The following is an 18,081-nucleotide window of genomic DNA, read 5'->3' on the forward strand; positions in this document are numbered from 1 at the left end:
AGGCTTATTGAAACGCCCTCGAGTCCGTTTCCTGGGTATAACAAGTACTTGGTGTCTGAGGGGTGGTCTAAAGAATGCTCCCCACGGTAGAGATCGAACCCGTAACTTCCTGATCGCAAGGGAGACATCATAAACATTGCGCTACGGCAATCTCTAACATTTTATTTGTAAAGGAATCAATTTCATTACCCGTATACTCGAAAATGCTTGATGCGCATATTAACACAATTAAGCCTAGTGGACTCTTCCATCCTTCTAAATTGGATCAATTTATGTCCAAAATTAGGGATGTCTAGTATAGTTATTTCTATATTTAGAACATTTCTTACATAAATTCCTTTAAGCAAACAGCGCAGACCCTCATTTTCTAGACGCTAGGCATAAATGGGTTAAATATACGTTTGGTACGAAGTGAATATACCTAATCGATTTACTCTATATAAAATGGATTTAATCAATAAAAACACAAACATCTTTTCGTATGGATTAGATAAACTATATGTTTAGCCTGCAGTTCTTATCGGTGACATCAGCTTTAGCGCGGATAAACATAAATTATTCGCTTATAAATTGTTAAATTGTTACTTTTGTTTACAAATTTCAATGCGGTTTGGTGTTTTGGTCGGTAAGAGTTCCATCACAAACCATATCTTCAATCTTATATTTTTTAATCCTTAGGAGGTGCGGTTTAAAAAAAAATCAAGCCCGTTTGAAGTAACTGTTTTTACTCTTTCTTTTACACAGATAGACACATTAGCGCAGATGATTAAGTAATTGATGAAACTGTCTGTCTACAAGGATCGTCTACGTCGATGAAATTGATGGATGTCCGTTACGTGGTGCGCTATTAGCTGACAACAAAATGCGGTCTATAAACACTCTCTCAAAATCAGTTGTGCAATACATTTCATTTTCAAACTTAATCGACTGACATTTATTTTCAATAGGCACAATGCACACAGATATTCGGTTATTACTATGCACAACTCTCGTGTTCCACGCGTTTGGACAGGAGGTTAAAAAGCGGTACGAATTCGAAAATGTCGTAGGGAAAGCCGGAAGTGCCCGAACTCCATGGAGGTCCGACGCCTCCGGCAACTCGTCGCTTCGAATGTTCAAAGGCGACCAGATACAGCTGACGCTGTGTGCCGACGTCGCGAGGACACTCAGTATTGATGGACTAATTTATTCGAACGACGGCGAGAGCGATACTATCGATGTATCAGTGAAAGATAGCACGGGTGTATTTTTTCCCTACGGAACAGTGTTTACGGAGGAAACCAGCGGCGGGTGGGGTAAGTTCTGGAACTCTTTTAAATCGTCCGCACCTTTTTCCGCGACACCGCTTTTTTTGACACCGCACACAAATACTACGATTATGATAACGGTAAACGCAGCGGACTGCTACGGTTCAGAATTCGACGCCTTTGACGTCACACTTTCTGCTAACGTTGCGAACGAGACGCTATGGTGTGACGCGAAGTTGATTTACGCAGCTACCCCAACACCCTGCGCTGTAAGAATAGACAATCCAGAGCTGACATCGACGCTAACTCCCACATTGGAAATGACAACGTCGGCGACGACACCAACGCAAACATCGGAAATGGCAACCTTGGAAATTACACCGTCAAAGATTACATCCTCGGCGACGACGCAAACGCAAGCATCGGAAATGGCGACGTCGGAAATGACACCCACGGAAATTACAACGTCGGCGACGACGCAAACGCGAACATCGGAAATGGCAACCTCGGAAATGACATCCTCGGTGACGACGCAAACGCAAACATCGGAAACAACAACCTCGGAAATTACAACATCAGAAAGTAAAACCCGGATAACAACGCCGACGCGAACGCAAACATCGGAAATGGCAACTTCGGAAACGACACCCTCGGAGATTACATCATCGGTAACGACGCAAACGCAAACATCGGAAATGGCGACGTCGGACATGACACCCACGGAAATTACATCGTCGGCGACGACACAAACGCGAACATCGGAAATGGCAACCTCGGAAATGATTCCCTCGGAAATGACATCCTCGGCGGCGACGCAAACATCGGAAACAACAACCTCGGAAATTACAACATCAGAAAGTACAACCCGGATAACGACGCCGACGCGAACATCGGAAATGACAACCTTGGAATTTACAACTGCGGAGATGACGCAATTGCGGACATCTGTAAAAACGCCAACGTCAGCAACGCCGATGAGATTAATTGCAACAAGTGTTGGTACAAATGAGCCAATAACAGATGCGGCAATTAGAAACAGAGTCCAGCAGAACAGCTTTCAAAGCGATTGCAAAGACGAATCTAATGTCAAAATCCGGTTCAAACCGTCTGTCTTGAAAAACACGATATTGATCGCGCGCGAACAAACTGACGTAAGACACAGAGGAAATACGACCACTACCAAAGCGGGCAGATCTTGCGAAACACAGATTTGGCAGATTGGGTCCGCTAATAATCGTAATGACGATCTCGGACCAGGTATAATGACATCATCTATGACGTACGCAGTGGGTAACGACACCGACTTCAGAACGTTCCCGGGTATCATACAAAAAGGAAAACCAAACCAACTGGACGTCAAGTACTACATTCCACGGAAATTTAACGTTAACTCGGGAAAACTCGAGTTCACGTTAGGTTTGAACAACGTAAACACCGATAAAACAATCGGCGTTCAGTATCTGAAAAAAGCAAAAGTGAACCCATCCGATGTAATTTACCGAACGTTTTCACTCAGTAACAAAGTAAACGAATGGAAAATTCCATCGAAGGCTCTCTCACCGTCGTTAGAAAACGTGCTGACGCTACATTTTGACCGCCTTGAACCGGGACCTGTAAATATTGACTACTTAAAACTGGCATACAATCCGCGGAAATGGGGCACGCAACCGGTGACCTTGCTATTGGACTCGACAAGGAATTTGCTTGCGCTTAAATACAGAGAAAATGCGAGAAAGAAGAACATGGATGTGGAAATACCTAAAGGCATGAATTTGTACGTAGACGGAAAACGCATCGACGGCGAAATGGAAAAGGTAGTCTTGATGCATAAACCAAATTTGCAAATTTTCGCGATCTCGGAGAATGGCGAGATTAACGTGAATCACGTGACAACGTCCGGCAGACGACAGAACAGACGGACCATCGGTGTAGACGACGAGAATCAACAAAAAGGAGCGTCCGGCTTTTTCATCGGTAATCCCGATAACAACATTGAGACGGTAGCGTTCAACACGCAGAATAACGATATCAAAATCACGTACGCGAACGACACGTTTGTCACCTTTACCTTGCAGTATTCGGCACTGGAAACAAGGCTGGTCGTAACCGATACGAATATTGCCGACGGGTCAGTGACATTTTTCTCTACGCATATCTCCGATGGCCTCGCGGGCGCTAATGACGTCATCGTTGACGGTGGCGTTGCACGGGAGCACGTAATGGATCAAAGTGTCGGTAACTTGAGCGGTACGAGGTTCAAGTTCGTCAAGACGAATCCAGACCAGACGTTTGACGTCAGTGATGAAACGGAGATCGTATTTCCCGCTCTGTTATCCGGTTAATAGTTTGCACGTCGGCTGCAGAATCATTGACATTTGAAGTTGGCAGCTATAATTGCCCATTCATTTCTGTAGTCATTCTATTTATAGAGGTGTGACATCATTGCTTTCGTCCGACCTCCATGCCAATGTTTCATTTCAACATGTTGTTTTTTTACGAAGAAACAGACAAGCATAATGTATTGCATTCTTGGTGAAAAGCCATGTTGTAACTGATAACTTTACATTTCTTTTCAGTTCAAACACCACTCGTAACTATGCGTTTATACTTACACGTGCAATACACTGGGTACTTGCGTTGTCATGTAGTTTTTACTTTCTCTTCCGAGCACGAATACAAATAGTATTATTATGCATTAGAGGTAAAAAAACTATTGTTTATTCATAAAATCCGGTGGACCAGAATAGTTCTGAAAATGTAAATGAAGTACATATTGAGCGAATGGCAACAATAGGTCCTAGAGACACAATATGTCCTTTAAGCATAAGCGTCTTATGCACAATATGGCGGCAAATAAAAATAGTACGTAACTTAACGCAAGAAACAACGAATCAAAACACAATGCCGGTTGAGGGTACTATTAAGTCGGAGACTACATTCCAATCACATCTGCTAAGAAAATAGTCCAACATCACGTGACCTTAGTCAATTGACCATAACATTAACAAGACCTGGACCAAAACATAAACACTCGACTATTTTTGCGTTTTGATAATGCAATGTACCATAACATTAACAAGAGCTGGCCCAAGACATAAACCCTCGACTAGTTTAGCGTTTTGATAGTGCAATATACATAGCTGTCAGTAATCTGATATAATGACTTTGAGGACATATTTGATGGCGAATATCTTCATAAGTTGCAAAGTTAGTCATGTGCAAATTTAAACCTAAAACTTACAATACAAATAACTGCCACATAAAACTACACTTTCATTTTTTATCACTAAATGTATTTTAATTTAAATAACTATGCGATCCCAAGCATCTTATCATAAGCTACCTAAACACACATTTCAACGACAAACGTTAATTAAGCATCTTATCATAAGCTACCTAAACACACATTTCAACGACAAACGTTAATTAAGCATCTTATCATAAGCTACCTAAACACACATTTCAACGACAAACGTTAATTAAGCATCTTATCATAAGCTACCTTAACACACATTTCAACGACAAACGTTGATAAAAACTATTGTTTATTTTTTGCTACGAATTATAACAGTGACCTTCACCTTTTTCTGAATGCAAACCCAAGCTAAGTCATCCATTTATGCAAGTTTCGCACCAAGTTGCAGCATAATTTCTCAAAGCAAAGTAAAGTTATTAGCGTAAAATAAATGGCTAAAAGGTAAAAGCGACCTTGATACGAGGGTCTCCGGCTAGGTCTCTTTCTACGATATATTCATATCAAATTGCAGCGAAATATATCCACCTAAACTTAAGCTATTCAAAGGAATAAATTTTATTTAAACAAAAACATAGTTTAAAGTCCATAAGTAGCATTATTCTGCTAAATGGTAGGCTAGAGTTGCGGCCCTTGTTTTTTTACTCTATATAAAGACCACTTAGAAAGATTGATATTTAATTGAATAGTAGAGATAGAGATATAAAGTTGTTTCACGCAAACACAACCTGAATTTGCCAAGTACAAAACTGGGCATAGTCTGCATAATTCCATTTCTTAGTTATAAGCCTTGATTATTATGATCATAAATAACCTAAAGAATGGTATGAGGTTTCAAATAAATATCTGTAGTAGTTAAACAGACATGCAAGCTTAACCCATTTATGCCCAGTGGACTTTCCCATCCTTTTAAATTGGATCAATTTATTTCCAAAATTAGGGGTGTCAGGTATATTTATTTCTATATTTAGAATATTACTTACTGAAATTCCTTTAAGCAAACAGCGTAGACCCAGATGAGACGCCGCATCATGCGGCGTCTCATCTGGGTGTACGCGCTTTGCAATGTCCTTTTTTCAGGACGCTAGGCATGAATGGGTTAAAACTGAATAAGTTTGTTAAGTTATATACATGTATTGGTATTTGTGTCTCGGACAGACGTCTATGAGGCTTCCAGTGTGTGTCGACGGGGTAAGCTTAAAGGGACCTTTTCACAGATTAGGCATTTATTGAAGTTTGTCATTAAATGCTTTATAATGTAAACATTGGATCTAAAAAGCTCCAGTAAAAAATCCAGGAATAAAATTAAAGAAAAAAAAAGTAACCCTTAACTGGGCTCGAACCACTGACCCCTGGAGTAAAAGTATATCGCTAAGACAACTCGGCCAACCGCGCTCATACAATGAGAGATGTATTTTATACTTTATATTAGCAATCCTCGTGGTATCACAAAATATAACGACAACAACAGAACTCTCCATATTATTCAATCGTTTCGCGTTGCAACACTTAATAATTTTCAGCTTTTTAAATCGTCAAAAGATGCATACATGTATACCGGTAATGGATATTTTAGAGTATGGCAAATGTTCAGTATTACTGTTTCTTCACAAATATCATAACTACAACGAAAATTTGCGAATCTAATACATTTTTTTTCAATTTTGTCAATTTACCAAGACGTGAAAAGGTCGCTTTAAACTTACCATTTGAGTTTATCTTTTACTCTTGTTTCTTACGATGACAGCGATCACTGTTGATTGTTAAAGGAAGTAACCGCTACTTCTGAGCAGAGATTTAACTGGGTCCAAACTATACCATCAAATCCCTGGCGCACTAAAAACAATCTGATTATCATCTACTAAAATAGTGTTATTACATTTGTTATGATGTTGTCGGTTTTTTCTGTTTTATTTCTTTTTGTTTTTTCTACCGTTATAAATGACCAATAATTTAGAAAATTGCACTGATTTTATTTAATGATAAAAAATACAAACTCATACTTCTTCCAGATCTGGAAGGTTTTCACTTGTGATAAAAGAGGTTAATGTCATGGAGATAACTACTGCGATGAATTTGAAGGAACAGGTCGCCACGAAATACGTTCAAGCTGCACGCTGCCTTTTTTAAGTCACCGGTTGGCCATGAAAACATTTGTAAATGAAAATTATATTAAACTTTTAAATAATTATAAATACCAGATTTTAGTTGTATTTAACTTACATGATATTTATAAAAAAGGTATTAATTGTTGATGATGAAAACCAGACTTCTATAAAAGAAAGAGGAAGGGAGAATCACACAATTCGTTAACAGGTTTATGATAAGCTTCGGCCACAATTTATCGATGAAATTCAGAAGGACGAACGACCATGAAAAAAACTGATTTAATCACAAGTTTTCACTGTTTTAGACAAATTAATTGGAAACCAAGCGTATAAAAATATGGGGTAAGGACTGGCAGTTTTTGTTTTTTGTTTAAATTGCTTAAATTGAATAGGAAGAGAGGGATAAAGATGCAAGTCTTACAATAAAACATGCTATATATTTAAGCGCAATTAATTGGAAATTTGTTTATTTTTAATTAAAGAAGCTACAAGCTTAGTTATTATATAAACGTGCCTAGTTTATTTTCAGGTATTGAGGTACTGCATTTTTTAACAGGGATTGATGTTCGATCACTGATGTTTAACGATTTGAAGTGCTTGGTAAAGAGCGGCCTGTGGTTAATCTTAGTCAGGGGAGATCACTTAGTAAAACTCGATTCGGCGAAGATTTATCCTTCTTAATTACCTTGTATATTTCAATTTGTGGGCATACCTTCATCGTTCATTCGTCATTATTGGTATTTTCAAACGCCAAGGTAAAATTCACCAATTATATATAGAAATAATAATCTAATTTACATAATGTCAAAATCCTAGTGTTTTCAAATCTACCTTTTTTACAAATCTACATCGTTCAAATAACTCAATCCTTTTACACAATAAACCCACGATGTGAGTGCAAATTATACGTACATGTACAATGTTTATGCTGTATTCGACATGACGCGGTGTTTTAGATACAAGCAAGAGGGTCAATAAGAACGTGATTCCTTTCTCAATTTATTCACCATAATTTAAAAAAAAAATCAGTTTCGCGTAAAGGCTGTTTCTGATTGGATAATCCGATCGCGTGACATGATTTTTTCATGTCTCGATTGACAATTTCCGTATGCACCCTTTACATGTCCGTCATACGTTTGGGGCGATATAAGTTAAAACTTTACCGGTGCATAAAAAGAATGTGAAGTGTGTTACATTTGCGTTCCTTTGTGCCTTTTGTGGGAGGCGGAAAACTACAACGGGCGAGGCATGGTATGGTATTGCGCAAGGGGGGGTTAGAGGGTTAGGGTTAGGGTTTGGGTTAGTGTTAGGGGTCGGGTTTGGGTTTGGGTTAGCCTAAACCCAACCCTAACCCTAACCCGACCCCTAATCCTAACCCTTACCCTAACCTTTTTTTGGGGTTATCTCCCCTGACCATGCCTCGCCCGTTGTAGTTTTCCGCCTCCCGCGCTTTGTTGCCTTCAATTCTGAGTTCTCAAACCGGTCATTTACTGGAAGAAAAACTCATTTTTGAAACCCTCGTAAGAAAGTCAAGTTAATTAGCGAAGTACATGTAGTTAAGTTCTATAAATGAAATTCCATTTTGATGACGCATTTTCACGTGGTTTCACACGTGATCTCACCTGACTAAACAATCATGTTTGATTGGTTTGCTTTAATGGAGTTGCAGAGCGACACTAGAAAATGTGTACAAGTCATAGTTATGTCTTTCTTTTACTACAACTTAAGTAGCGTGCTCAGAAGTTCCGACGGTTTTTATTTTTGGCTGCGAAATTTGAATGTCTTGGTCGATTTAGGCAGAATTAGTAGTACATGTTTATAAGGTAAAGTCAGCGTTGTTCAAGACAAGAGTCATAGTACGGATCGGTGCGTTGGGAGACGCTCGTACAGATCTTGCCAGATGAAAACATCCATTAGAGAGAGTAGTTGCTCTAGTGAAACTTAGTTATTCCTTGTTAAGACCATTAAACCATTAAGCGTCTAGAAAAAAAGGCCTTAACAAACAGCGTAGACCCAGATGAGACGCCGCATGATGCGGCGTCTCATCAGGGTCTGCGCTGTTTGCTTAAATTTCTGTAAGAAATATTCTAAATATACAAACACATATACTAGACATCACTAATTTTTGAAATAAATTGATCCAATTTAGAAGGATGGGGGAGTCCACTAGCCACAAATAGATTAAACAGGTAGGTGGCAAAGTGGTTTGGAGGTAAATAAGTCAATTTGTTAATAGTACGAATAACAGAGGGAAAATGGTCGAGGGAGTTTGGATAATTGGTTGGGTAAGTTTGTAGTGTTTAGAGAGAAAGAAGAGGCGGTAAGATATACTTTTTTGAGATAGTAGAGGACAGATCAGCATTGATAATTATTCCTACTATATACAATTAGTTTAGACCAGAGAACCAAATTATAAGTGACTGCTTGAATTAAATAGTTTTACAGCAATCATGTTCACGTGATCAATACAACAACAAGCGTAAGGGTAACGGTTTAAAAACTCGTTCAAAATTACTGGAGGTTTGACAGTGAAAGTATATAGAAATCGAAGTTTGTTGATTAAATATACAAATATGCGTTAACGAAACAACGTACTTATATAAAATGATTTATCGTTCGAATAAAATGAATACAATATGTTTATTGAAAACAACAAACTGAAAAATTAAGACATTTCGGTATTGTGTGATCGACTGTTATTGTGTTGTTACAAAATTAGAATATGTCGTTTTGCGAATGCAGTTCTTCAATGCAGTTAAAATCTAAAATATTATATTGTCTATTATATTTGCTCTGCACCAACAGTAACAATACCAGATGTTGGTGGTAGGCTACATAGCGCCAAGTACGGTAATAATAAAAAGTTAGGCAAATCTTTTTTGTTATAAATCATTAGTTTATTCATTATTTTGTTTTCAATTTTATGTTGTTGGTGTGCTGTTGTCTTCCTTTATATCGTCATTTTTCTAAATAGGTTCATCTAAACAAACTAAACACACCCACGGATAACAGCTTCCAACTTGAAATTCCCTAAATAATAAAAAAGGGGACACTTTATAAACATGACACCTGACACTATCGTGGATGTCTTCTTAGACTAAGCATGTGCTCTTGTCATCGATAGTATTTATTTGTAATTATATGAGTCGTGTTCTGAGAAAACTGGGCTTAATGCATGTGCGTAAAGTGTTGTCCCAGATTAGCCTGTGCAGTCCGCACAGGCTAATCAGGGACGACACTTTCCGCTTGTATGGTATTTTTAGTTTCAACGAAGTCCCTCCTTACCGAAAATCAATTTAGGCAGAAAGTGTCGTCCCTGCGGACTGCACAGGCTAATCTGGGACGACACTTTACGCACATGCATTAAGCCCAGTTTTCTCAGAACGCAACTCATATGTGTAATTGACGTTTAATGTCATATAATGCTATGTTGTTAATCGTATTGACGGAACATAAAATCATGTGTATAATTGAGTATTAAGACGATGTACTGTTGTATAAGTCTGCATAAACAATCTGTCTGTCTGCTATTGTAAATAGAACACAGTCATAAGAATAGTAAATATTATAAAATACAGCATCAATAATAAGTCTGCCACAAGGCGAGAATAACCTGCGGCCGATCTCGGTCTCGAACCCGGGACCTATGACCTAGCCAATTTCTGTAAAGCACTCACATTGATGGCGGGAGGGCCCGAGCTCTTGGGCTGCCAAATTAGCACTGCCATGCGACAATAGCGTCCATGGCGGTGAAGTGTTGTAAGCTTTTCTTTATTGAATCTACACGTGTGTTAATAAAAATAAGATTTAAAATGTTCCTATTGATTCGAATACGAGGAAGAATTCAAGTTTGGAAGGGGAAAATGGCTCGGTAAAAGAACTAAAGCGGGATTGGTGATAAGCTGTGTAAACGGCAAGTTTAGCTAAGTTGCCATGCAAGCAGGCGGTCCCTGACTCGAGTCCCAGAATCGAAGTAGGACTGGCTGCACACTCTCTCACCATCCGTTGATAAATATCTGTAACGACCCCGACCCTTAAGCTTAACTGGTGATTTGCTGTGAAATTTGGCTTAGTGTTAGTAAAAGTACATCGATAAATTTTCTCAACATTTTGCAACGTTTTATGAAATCCGACAGGCGGTGTCGGGAAATTAGTTGTGAAAGTAAGTTGTTAATAATGCCGAAAGACGGCGATCAGTATGCGAGATAATGTCGTCATTTGCAAACATGGACTTTCATTTTGAAAAAGTTAATAAGCTTATTGTGTTTCTAACGTCCATGTAATTCAAGAGGCTCCATTTCCCGTACATTTCGCGCATTCTCGGCTACCACGTCTATTGTGAAGAACGCGGTGGTTTTTGCCGAATAACCATGTTCCGTCGGAAGCGCGCCTTGCTACTTTCGTGCGGGGTTTGACACAGTTTTGCCTGCAATAAATCATCGGTTTTGGAAAACGCACCGTTCAAATAGCCTTTAAAAGGCAATGCGTTAATTAGGGGCTGCAAATTGTTTTTCGTATTTAACCGAATCATGTGCGATGTTTGTGACTGTATAACGGCGGCATTTTGCCGCGCAAACCGCGGAATAGTACATAAATGAGAACATGAAAATAACTGCAAAAAATAAGACACCTTTCTGCTATTTGGTGCTATGTCCGAAGTATGATATACGTTCATAAAACATAGTTAATTCGTCCATTGGTCAATGCTCTTCTTATGGATTATGTTAAATGTCACAAAATAGAACAAGCTGTTTAGTACAGGTGTAAATATTTGAATAATTTTCTTTTTGCATTTAGTAAGTTAGTGTACACCTCAAAAACGGTTTTTACACTTAAAGTCTACAAATGTTAACATATAAACATTAATTATTGTTCAAAATGTTGTACATCTTAGCCTATGGTATGTGTTTCCCCCAAAAATTTACTTTTTTAAACATTAGTTATTTATAACTGTTAATGCCTAGACACTAATTACTGTAATTAGTAAGTTGCGAGTGGAAATGATTTTATAAAATGTCTGGATCCCGTGTCTAACTAAATTTAACTCTCTGAGTTAGCTTTATCGTTGTATGCTGTCTTTTTTTAGACGTTGCACTCAAATATATAACATACCAATATACAAAGAGCTTTAGAATGCATTACCCTTTAATAGAAGTATCAACAGACATATACACATTCGAAGTAACTGTGATCAGTAGATTTCAACCAAATGATTATTTTTTAAAACTTACTTTATGCTATACTTGTTTTTTAAGTCATGTTTAATAACGTGTATGTTGAAAAACACAAAATCTTAAGACTACCAATAAAAACAATAATGTATAATCTGTGACATTTTTTATAACAAACTTTACCGAAGACATTAATAATAAACTGTTTTATATCATAAGAATGCCCACAGATTGATGAATTGGCAGTCGCTTTACAACCATTATCATATACTAAAAAATAAAGCAATTTATTCAATGTATCTTAATCAGTACATAATTATAAATATACTTTAAATACCAATAACAAATAATTCAATAATTGCATACTTAAAATTAAAAGCAAATGTTGACTGAAATTATTATGATATGTTTTTTGTTCATCCAGCTTCATGTAAGTGGCTTTCCGCGTCAACTTGCTTTACTGTGTAAATAGCTTTTGTCTAAATAACAAATACAAAATGAAATATGTTTCTCTTTACAAGTTACTGACATCTGATTACCGGAATACACAAAGAAATACTTCATAAGCAACGATGTATCAAGAAAATCGGACATCTTCTTTTCAAATGCTGTTTATTTTCAAAGATTTTGAACATCGTTATTTCCTTCTTTGAGTAATGCATATATGTGTAAAAGATTATTTGAGCAAACGTGTCAAATTAAGAGGGTGCGATCAGCCTGTGGGAATGAGGCGCTTCAATCCGAATAGAAGAGCGTTATGTTTTTTAGCTGGACTGTACACGTGCTCGTTATTTCCGAAGCATTTCGCGCATGCGCGGTCACACTCGCAAAGCTTTTTGGCACACGGATCTTTGTCGTCTGAAAAGAGAAGCACGTGGTCGTAAAATAAAACAACACATAGCAATCTAATCTAGTCATGTACTATTCAAATAACCGTGAATATGTATAGGTAAAACATTTGCAATCAGACTGAAGGTCCCACGGCGAACACATTAGCCAGAAGGAACGTAACTGCGCAGCTTTCGTGATGCTTGTATACTAACTTTTGCTTATTATCTTGCTTTTTACTCGGAACCTTTTTTTAACTAAAATGAGATATCATAACCACAGGTGGTTAGCGTGTGGCTATGATATTAATTAGTGAAAACATCATTTTGAATGATAAATAATCATATTATAACGAAAAATTAACTTTTCTGAAAAAAAAAAATATTTCACTATCAAATATATATATTTTGGGGTGATTTTGAGTTGCATACCTTGTTATATATATATTTGATAGTGAAATTTTTTTTTTCAGAAAAGTTAATTTTTCGTTATAATATGATTATTTATCATTCAAAATGATGTTTTCACTAATTAATATCATAGCCACACGCTAACCACCTGTGATCATAACAACAAATATTCTGATCAAGTTGAAAGATTTTTTAACGGCCGGAAGCAATATTAATGCGCTCAAGATGTCATGACAATACATGTACTGGGCAAGTTTCATGATGATTTGGCAAAAATATGGGACTGCTACAGTGTTAACAAACTTTTTTAATCGTACCTAATGACCGAGTTGTTTTACTTTACTTGACCCAGAATATTAATCGGCTACGATATAATTAGAAAAAAATTTGTTGATGAAGTATCATGATGATTGGGCATAAATAATTATTCGGTCATAACATCAAAATAATGACTTAAAAAAAGTTAACATTATCGATAAGTGTCACTGTTTAAAACAATTAATCGACAGTTTCGAAGCACATATGTTTACCTATACACTATTGGAAAATATTAACGAAAGTCGTATTCTTTTCTAAAAACCACACAACTCTTGATTCTTTTCTGGTATTTACAGTTTTTAAAATAAAGGCTAAAAGACTATAAAGCTTCTTGTTTGACTTACTGCAAATGATCTCGCCCTCGCGATACGACCATTCGTACTCGGTGGTGTAGATCCGGTACTTGAGCAGCGTCTCGCAGTCTTTTAGGTTCAGATCCACGTAGCATGTATCATGCGTCTTGCAGCATCTAAGGAATAGAATATCTTGTTTCATTAATTTTATTATTTACTTTATTTTCGCTACGTTCACCAGCATTTATGTGATTTCATGACGGTCAGTTATTTTTACCTATATGTACTTTTTCTGAGTAAGCTAGCTTACCGTTTCTATCGGTAATTGCCCTATTCGAATAGGGGCAGACTGGCCAAAAAAATATATGTATTGAAATCATAACATAAGTTACCTTGTCGGTACTTTACAAACTGAACTAGCCGCCAAGATTAAAGATAGAGAATCTGTATTTTTTCAGAAATGTGTTAATATCTCATCTGTCGTAACACCATTTTGGCACGGTTTCACATTCTACAAATTATGAGTAAATCCCAACTAGCAATATTTACGAATTCATCTCTAAAAAGAAAAATACATTGAATGAAGAAAGTTGCCAGCCTTTTTCTATCTTTCTTATTTACATTATATCAAAAGCTTTGATGATAAGATCTAGGCATTTTGTATGCGTGACATACGTGTATACTGATTACCGACGCGCTGACACGGAAAGTTCTGGAGAGTTTTAGTTTTCTTTATTCACATTTTGAAGCAACTGATTTGACAATCATGAGGTTTGGACATTTTGTTCATATAACTAAAGAAAGTCGCGTGACATATACTGTTTACCGATGCGATGACACGGAAAGCTGTGAGGCTGAGGAGTCCCTCGGATATCGACAACAATCGGATAACCAGTGGAATGTAAACTAACAGACGTTTTGACGAGATATATTAAATACGGCAGGTAACGTAACTCTCTTCAGTTTTTAGATCACTGCAAATCTTTTATCAGTAGTCATTTTTAGTGTGTATCTTTCGAAAGGTATGCGTTTATTTGCAAAACAATACTATTAATTACCATATTTAGCCTATTTACGAGATCGGAAAAGGTCGTTAAGAAAACGACAATGTAATAATGATAAGATTTAAGTAAATTTTAATTAGATGGTTAAGATAAGAAAATAGGACCCGGTTTATAAACAACAGCAAAACGGAAATGACAGGTGGAACAATAAATACTTAAAACCATGCTCCATTTTGATATAATATCGTTTTCTGCCACCATACACTAGCTATTAAACATTTAAGAATGAGCATTCGTATTCGCATTAACTTTTCCGCATTACTACTGCTTTTCGTTTGACCGGCACGAAGAACATTTTTTTACCATTAAATAGTTAGTCATTTTGTTTTGTTTTTAACATAAAATATTGTGTGATTGGTTTTGATTATTCAATAAAGATGCATAAAGGGTACATTGGAGCACGGGGTTATTAGACAGTGTTACAGTCTTGCGAGTCTCTGATGCGATATTAACTTCATATTAATTGGAATACGGTGTTATGAGACAGTATAACAGTCTCGCGTGTTGTTCAAAATAGCTTCACCTCTGATGCGTTATAAACTTGACTGTTTAAGTTTTCTGGAACTATTTGCACTAACCACCGTTGAAATACACAACAAACAAAATATTATATTTATTTTTAACTGATTGTGCTTGCATAGTGTTTAAATGTAAAACCTCATTTGCAGAAAAATGTGTTTGTATGAAGTTTATGGATATACCAAAGCCGATTCATGTCACCCTGGGTTGACTTCAAGCCGACGGTAGTCAACCCCGGGTGACTTAAATCGGCTTTATGTCACCCCGGGATGACCTGAATCGGCTACTAGTCACCCCAGGGTGACATGAATCGGCTTCTAGTCACCCCCGGGTGACTTCAAGCCATTTCAGGTCGACAATGACCCAATGGGCCGTAATCTCTGCATAGGAAGCATGCTCGGTAATTCTAAACGCTACAGCTAAACATCTGCTTACTTATTGACAATGGTACACTTTTTAATGTTCTAACATCACCTAAAAGTGGAAGTGCACCTACATCGGCACATATGTTTAGCGGTAGTCTACATAGCGGAAAATAGCACTAGGTACCTACTCGTCGATAGCGTCCGCCGTGTCACCGCTGCCGCCGTATCCGCACCAGTTTCCGTAGCCGTTGAAGTCCATGGGGTTGCGGGAGGTTGTGAGGAGAATCATCTCACCGAACTCGTCCAGCCGCCGCTTGACTCGCCGGGAGTCCGCTAAAAGATGGGACTTCTAAAGTGGAACCTCGTTCCGGGAAAACTTGGCTTAATACATGTGCGTAAAGTGTCGTCCCAGACTATTCTGTGCATGGACGACACTCTCCGCCTAAAAAGGATTTTTGTTTACAAGAGATATCGTCTAAGCATTAAATTCCATAAAGCGGAAAGTGCCGCCCTTATTGGCCTGTGCGGACTGAACACGCGTATCTTGAATGACATTTATGCACATGCATAAAGCCTAGCTTTCTAGAACGCGGCTCAGTAAATTGCTTGCCCACTTAAACACGAGAAAATATGAATACCGTTATAGCTCAAATATACAACCCTGAAAATGACCTGTATGCGTGAATATTCGCAAATAGCTTGATAGATGGAAATATTAATAGATAATATAGTTAAAGTTTGCGTACTACCCCAAATTTTCCCTGATTTCAGGAACTTTTCCCAAATTCCCTGACTTTTCCCTGACTGGTTCATATGACTTACGGACCGACCGACAGACCGACCGACAGACCGACCGACAGACCGACATGAGCAAAGCAATATACCCCCTCTTCTTCGAAGGGGGGCATAATGAAGCTGAAACAGTCCATTCTAGAATACATGCTCCCGGGTACTCTTAACATCAGGTCCGTTAAGCACATTGTAAAAAAGAAATTATTTCTTAATGTGAATTCTTCATGAAATAAAGTTATTATTATTATTATTATTATTATTATATAATTCATGCAGGCTAATATAGCGAATCAAGGGTAAAAGATTTGTCGAAAATGTTCTTCAAACATAACTATGATAATCATAAATGATAAAAACTCACCATGTTACATATTATACTGTAATCAAATGTATCATGGTTTTCCTAAAATGTTAGATTGTTACCAAGAATTATAAATTTCTTCTGAGTTTCGTCCATATTTACCACATATTTATGGGCTCGGGAAAATAAAATTATTTTACTTTTGTCACCGCATTGGCCTTGTCTTTTTAAACACCAAACGACACATTTATTTTTTGAATATTTGGTAATAAATACAACCGATACGCACCAACGTCTGAGTTAATTTCCCTTTCTCGTTATTAATTTCCTTTCCACATTTCATATATTCTGTTTTAAAGAAATATTCTGATCAGAAAAAAAATGTTGAGCCAAAAGCATTTCAATTTGTCACAAGATGTTTGAGAAGACAGAGCCTGGGTACTTTACCTGTGCCGACAACACAAACCACAAACACAGCGGCGAAGATGACACGCGCCTTCATCTGAATACAAAAAGATATTAGAAGAATGTAGTTCACCATGAATTGTCCCAATTTGCTTAAACGATTTTTTCAAACAAACGAAATTCAAAGATTGTTCCAAGATATCGCGTTTTTTTCCGCTTTGTTAATACGATAATACAATTAATAATGTTTACGTCATTGTTCAGTGAAGGACTCTAATAATACATAGTTAACGAATATTTACAGTAATTTCTAAAAGTCGCACTATACGTTTACTCCAAACTGAATTTTAATACGCAAACATGCAAAAAAAAATTAATTGAAGGTCAGAGTTCTGGTCCTTGGTCAGTGTCCGCAACAGATTTATCCCACAAATGGTTCAAATGAGTATCTGTAGTGGTCATAGAGATATGTATTTGTGGCAAATAGACCCTAACCAAAGATTACGCCAACGCCGACAAACATCTGAGTTTCATAGATTGAACTCTTCAATCGGTAGACGAGCTAACAAACAACGAAAAGAACATTATTTTCATAAAAACGGGAATACAAAAACAACACAAACTGAACATTTGTTTACCAAAATGCATTGACTAACATAAAACAAGGAATATAACATAAATGAAACAGCAATCCAATAAAATTATTTTTGTGTCTTTATCTCAATTGTATAAGAGCAGTAAGCGTTGCATTGTACGTTTCGCGGCTTCTTACCGACACCATTCCGCGTCAATAAGAAGCGATGTAACGAATTTATCTTACCATGTACTCTTCGTTCTCCATATTCAACGTAACAACTGGAGAAAAGTTCGCTTTTCTGTTTTACTAGTATATAACTACGTCTTGTTTACATCCGTGACGTCATTTAACGTCCAACCAAATAAACCTAGCTGCGTCACGCGAAAATAGATCATATGACACATGCGACAAGAACAGCTCGAGACCAGGA

General features: G+C 37.3%; 1 protein-coding gene across 5 annotated transcripts in view; it reads right to left on the minus strand.

Moving 5' to 3' along the window:
* Positions 1 to 18,081, minus strand: part of LOC127848419 (basic phospholipase A2 Drk-b2-like) — a 37,768-nt gene that overhangs the window by 15,486 nt on the left and 4,201 nt on the right. The window contains exons 1-5 of one of the 5 annotated variants that reach the window (XM_052380876.1): positions 17,895 to 18,017; positions 17,117 to 17,171; positions 15,765 to 15,909; positions 13,680 to 13,804; positions 12,066 to 12,637 (exon numbers count right to left, since the gene is read on the minus strand). The exons of 1 other annotated variant lie outside the window; for it this stretch is intronic. In XM_052380876.1, the coding sequence (XP_052236836.1) occupies positions 12,492 to 12,637; positions 13,680 to 13,804; positions 15,765 to 15,909; positions 17,117 to 17,171; positions 17,895 to 17,915 (492 nt within the window). In that variant the 5' untranslated portion in view covers positions 17,916 to 18,017 and the 3' untranslated portion in view covers positions 12,066 to 12,491. Of the gene's footprint in view, positions 1 to 12,065; positions 12,638 to 13,679; positions 13,805 to 15,764; positions 15,910 to 17,116; positions 17,172 to 17,894; positions 18,019 to 18,081 lie in introns of those variants that run through there. 3 more of the 5 variants (XM_052380878.1, XM_052380880.1, XM_052380877.1) reach the window with 3 other exon arrangements.

The sequence above is a fragment of the Dreissena polymorpha genome, chromosome 10 (assembly GCF_020536995.1).
Source record: "Dreissena polymorpha isolate Duluth1 chromosome 10, UMN_Dpol_1.0, whole genome shotgun sequence".
Taxonomy (NCBI): domain Eukaryota; kingdom Metazoa; phylum Mollusca; class Bivalvia; order Myida; family Dreissenidae; genus Dreissena; species Dreissena polymorpha.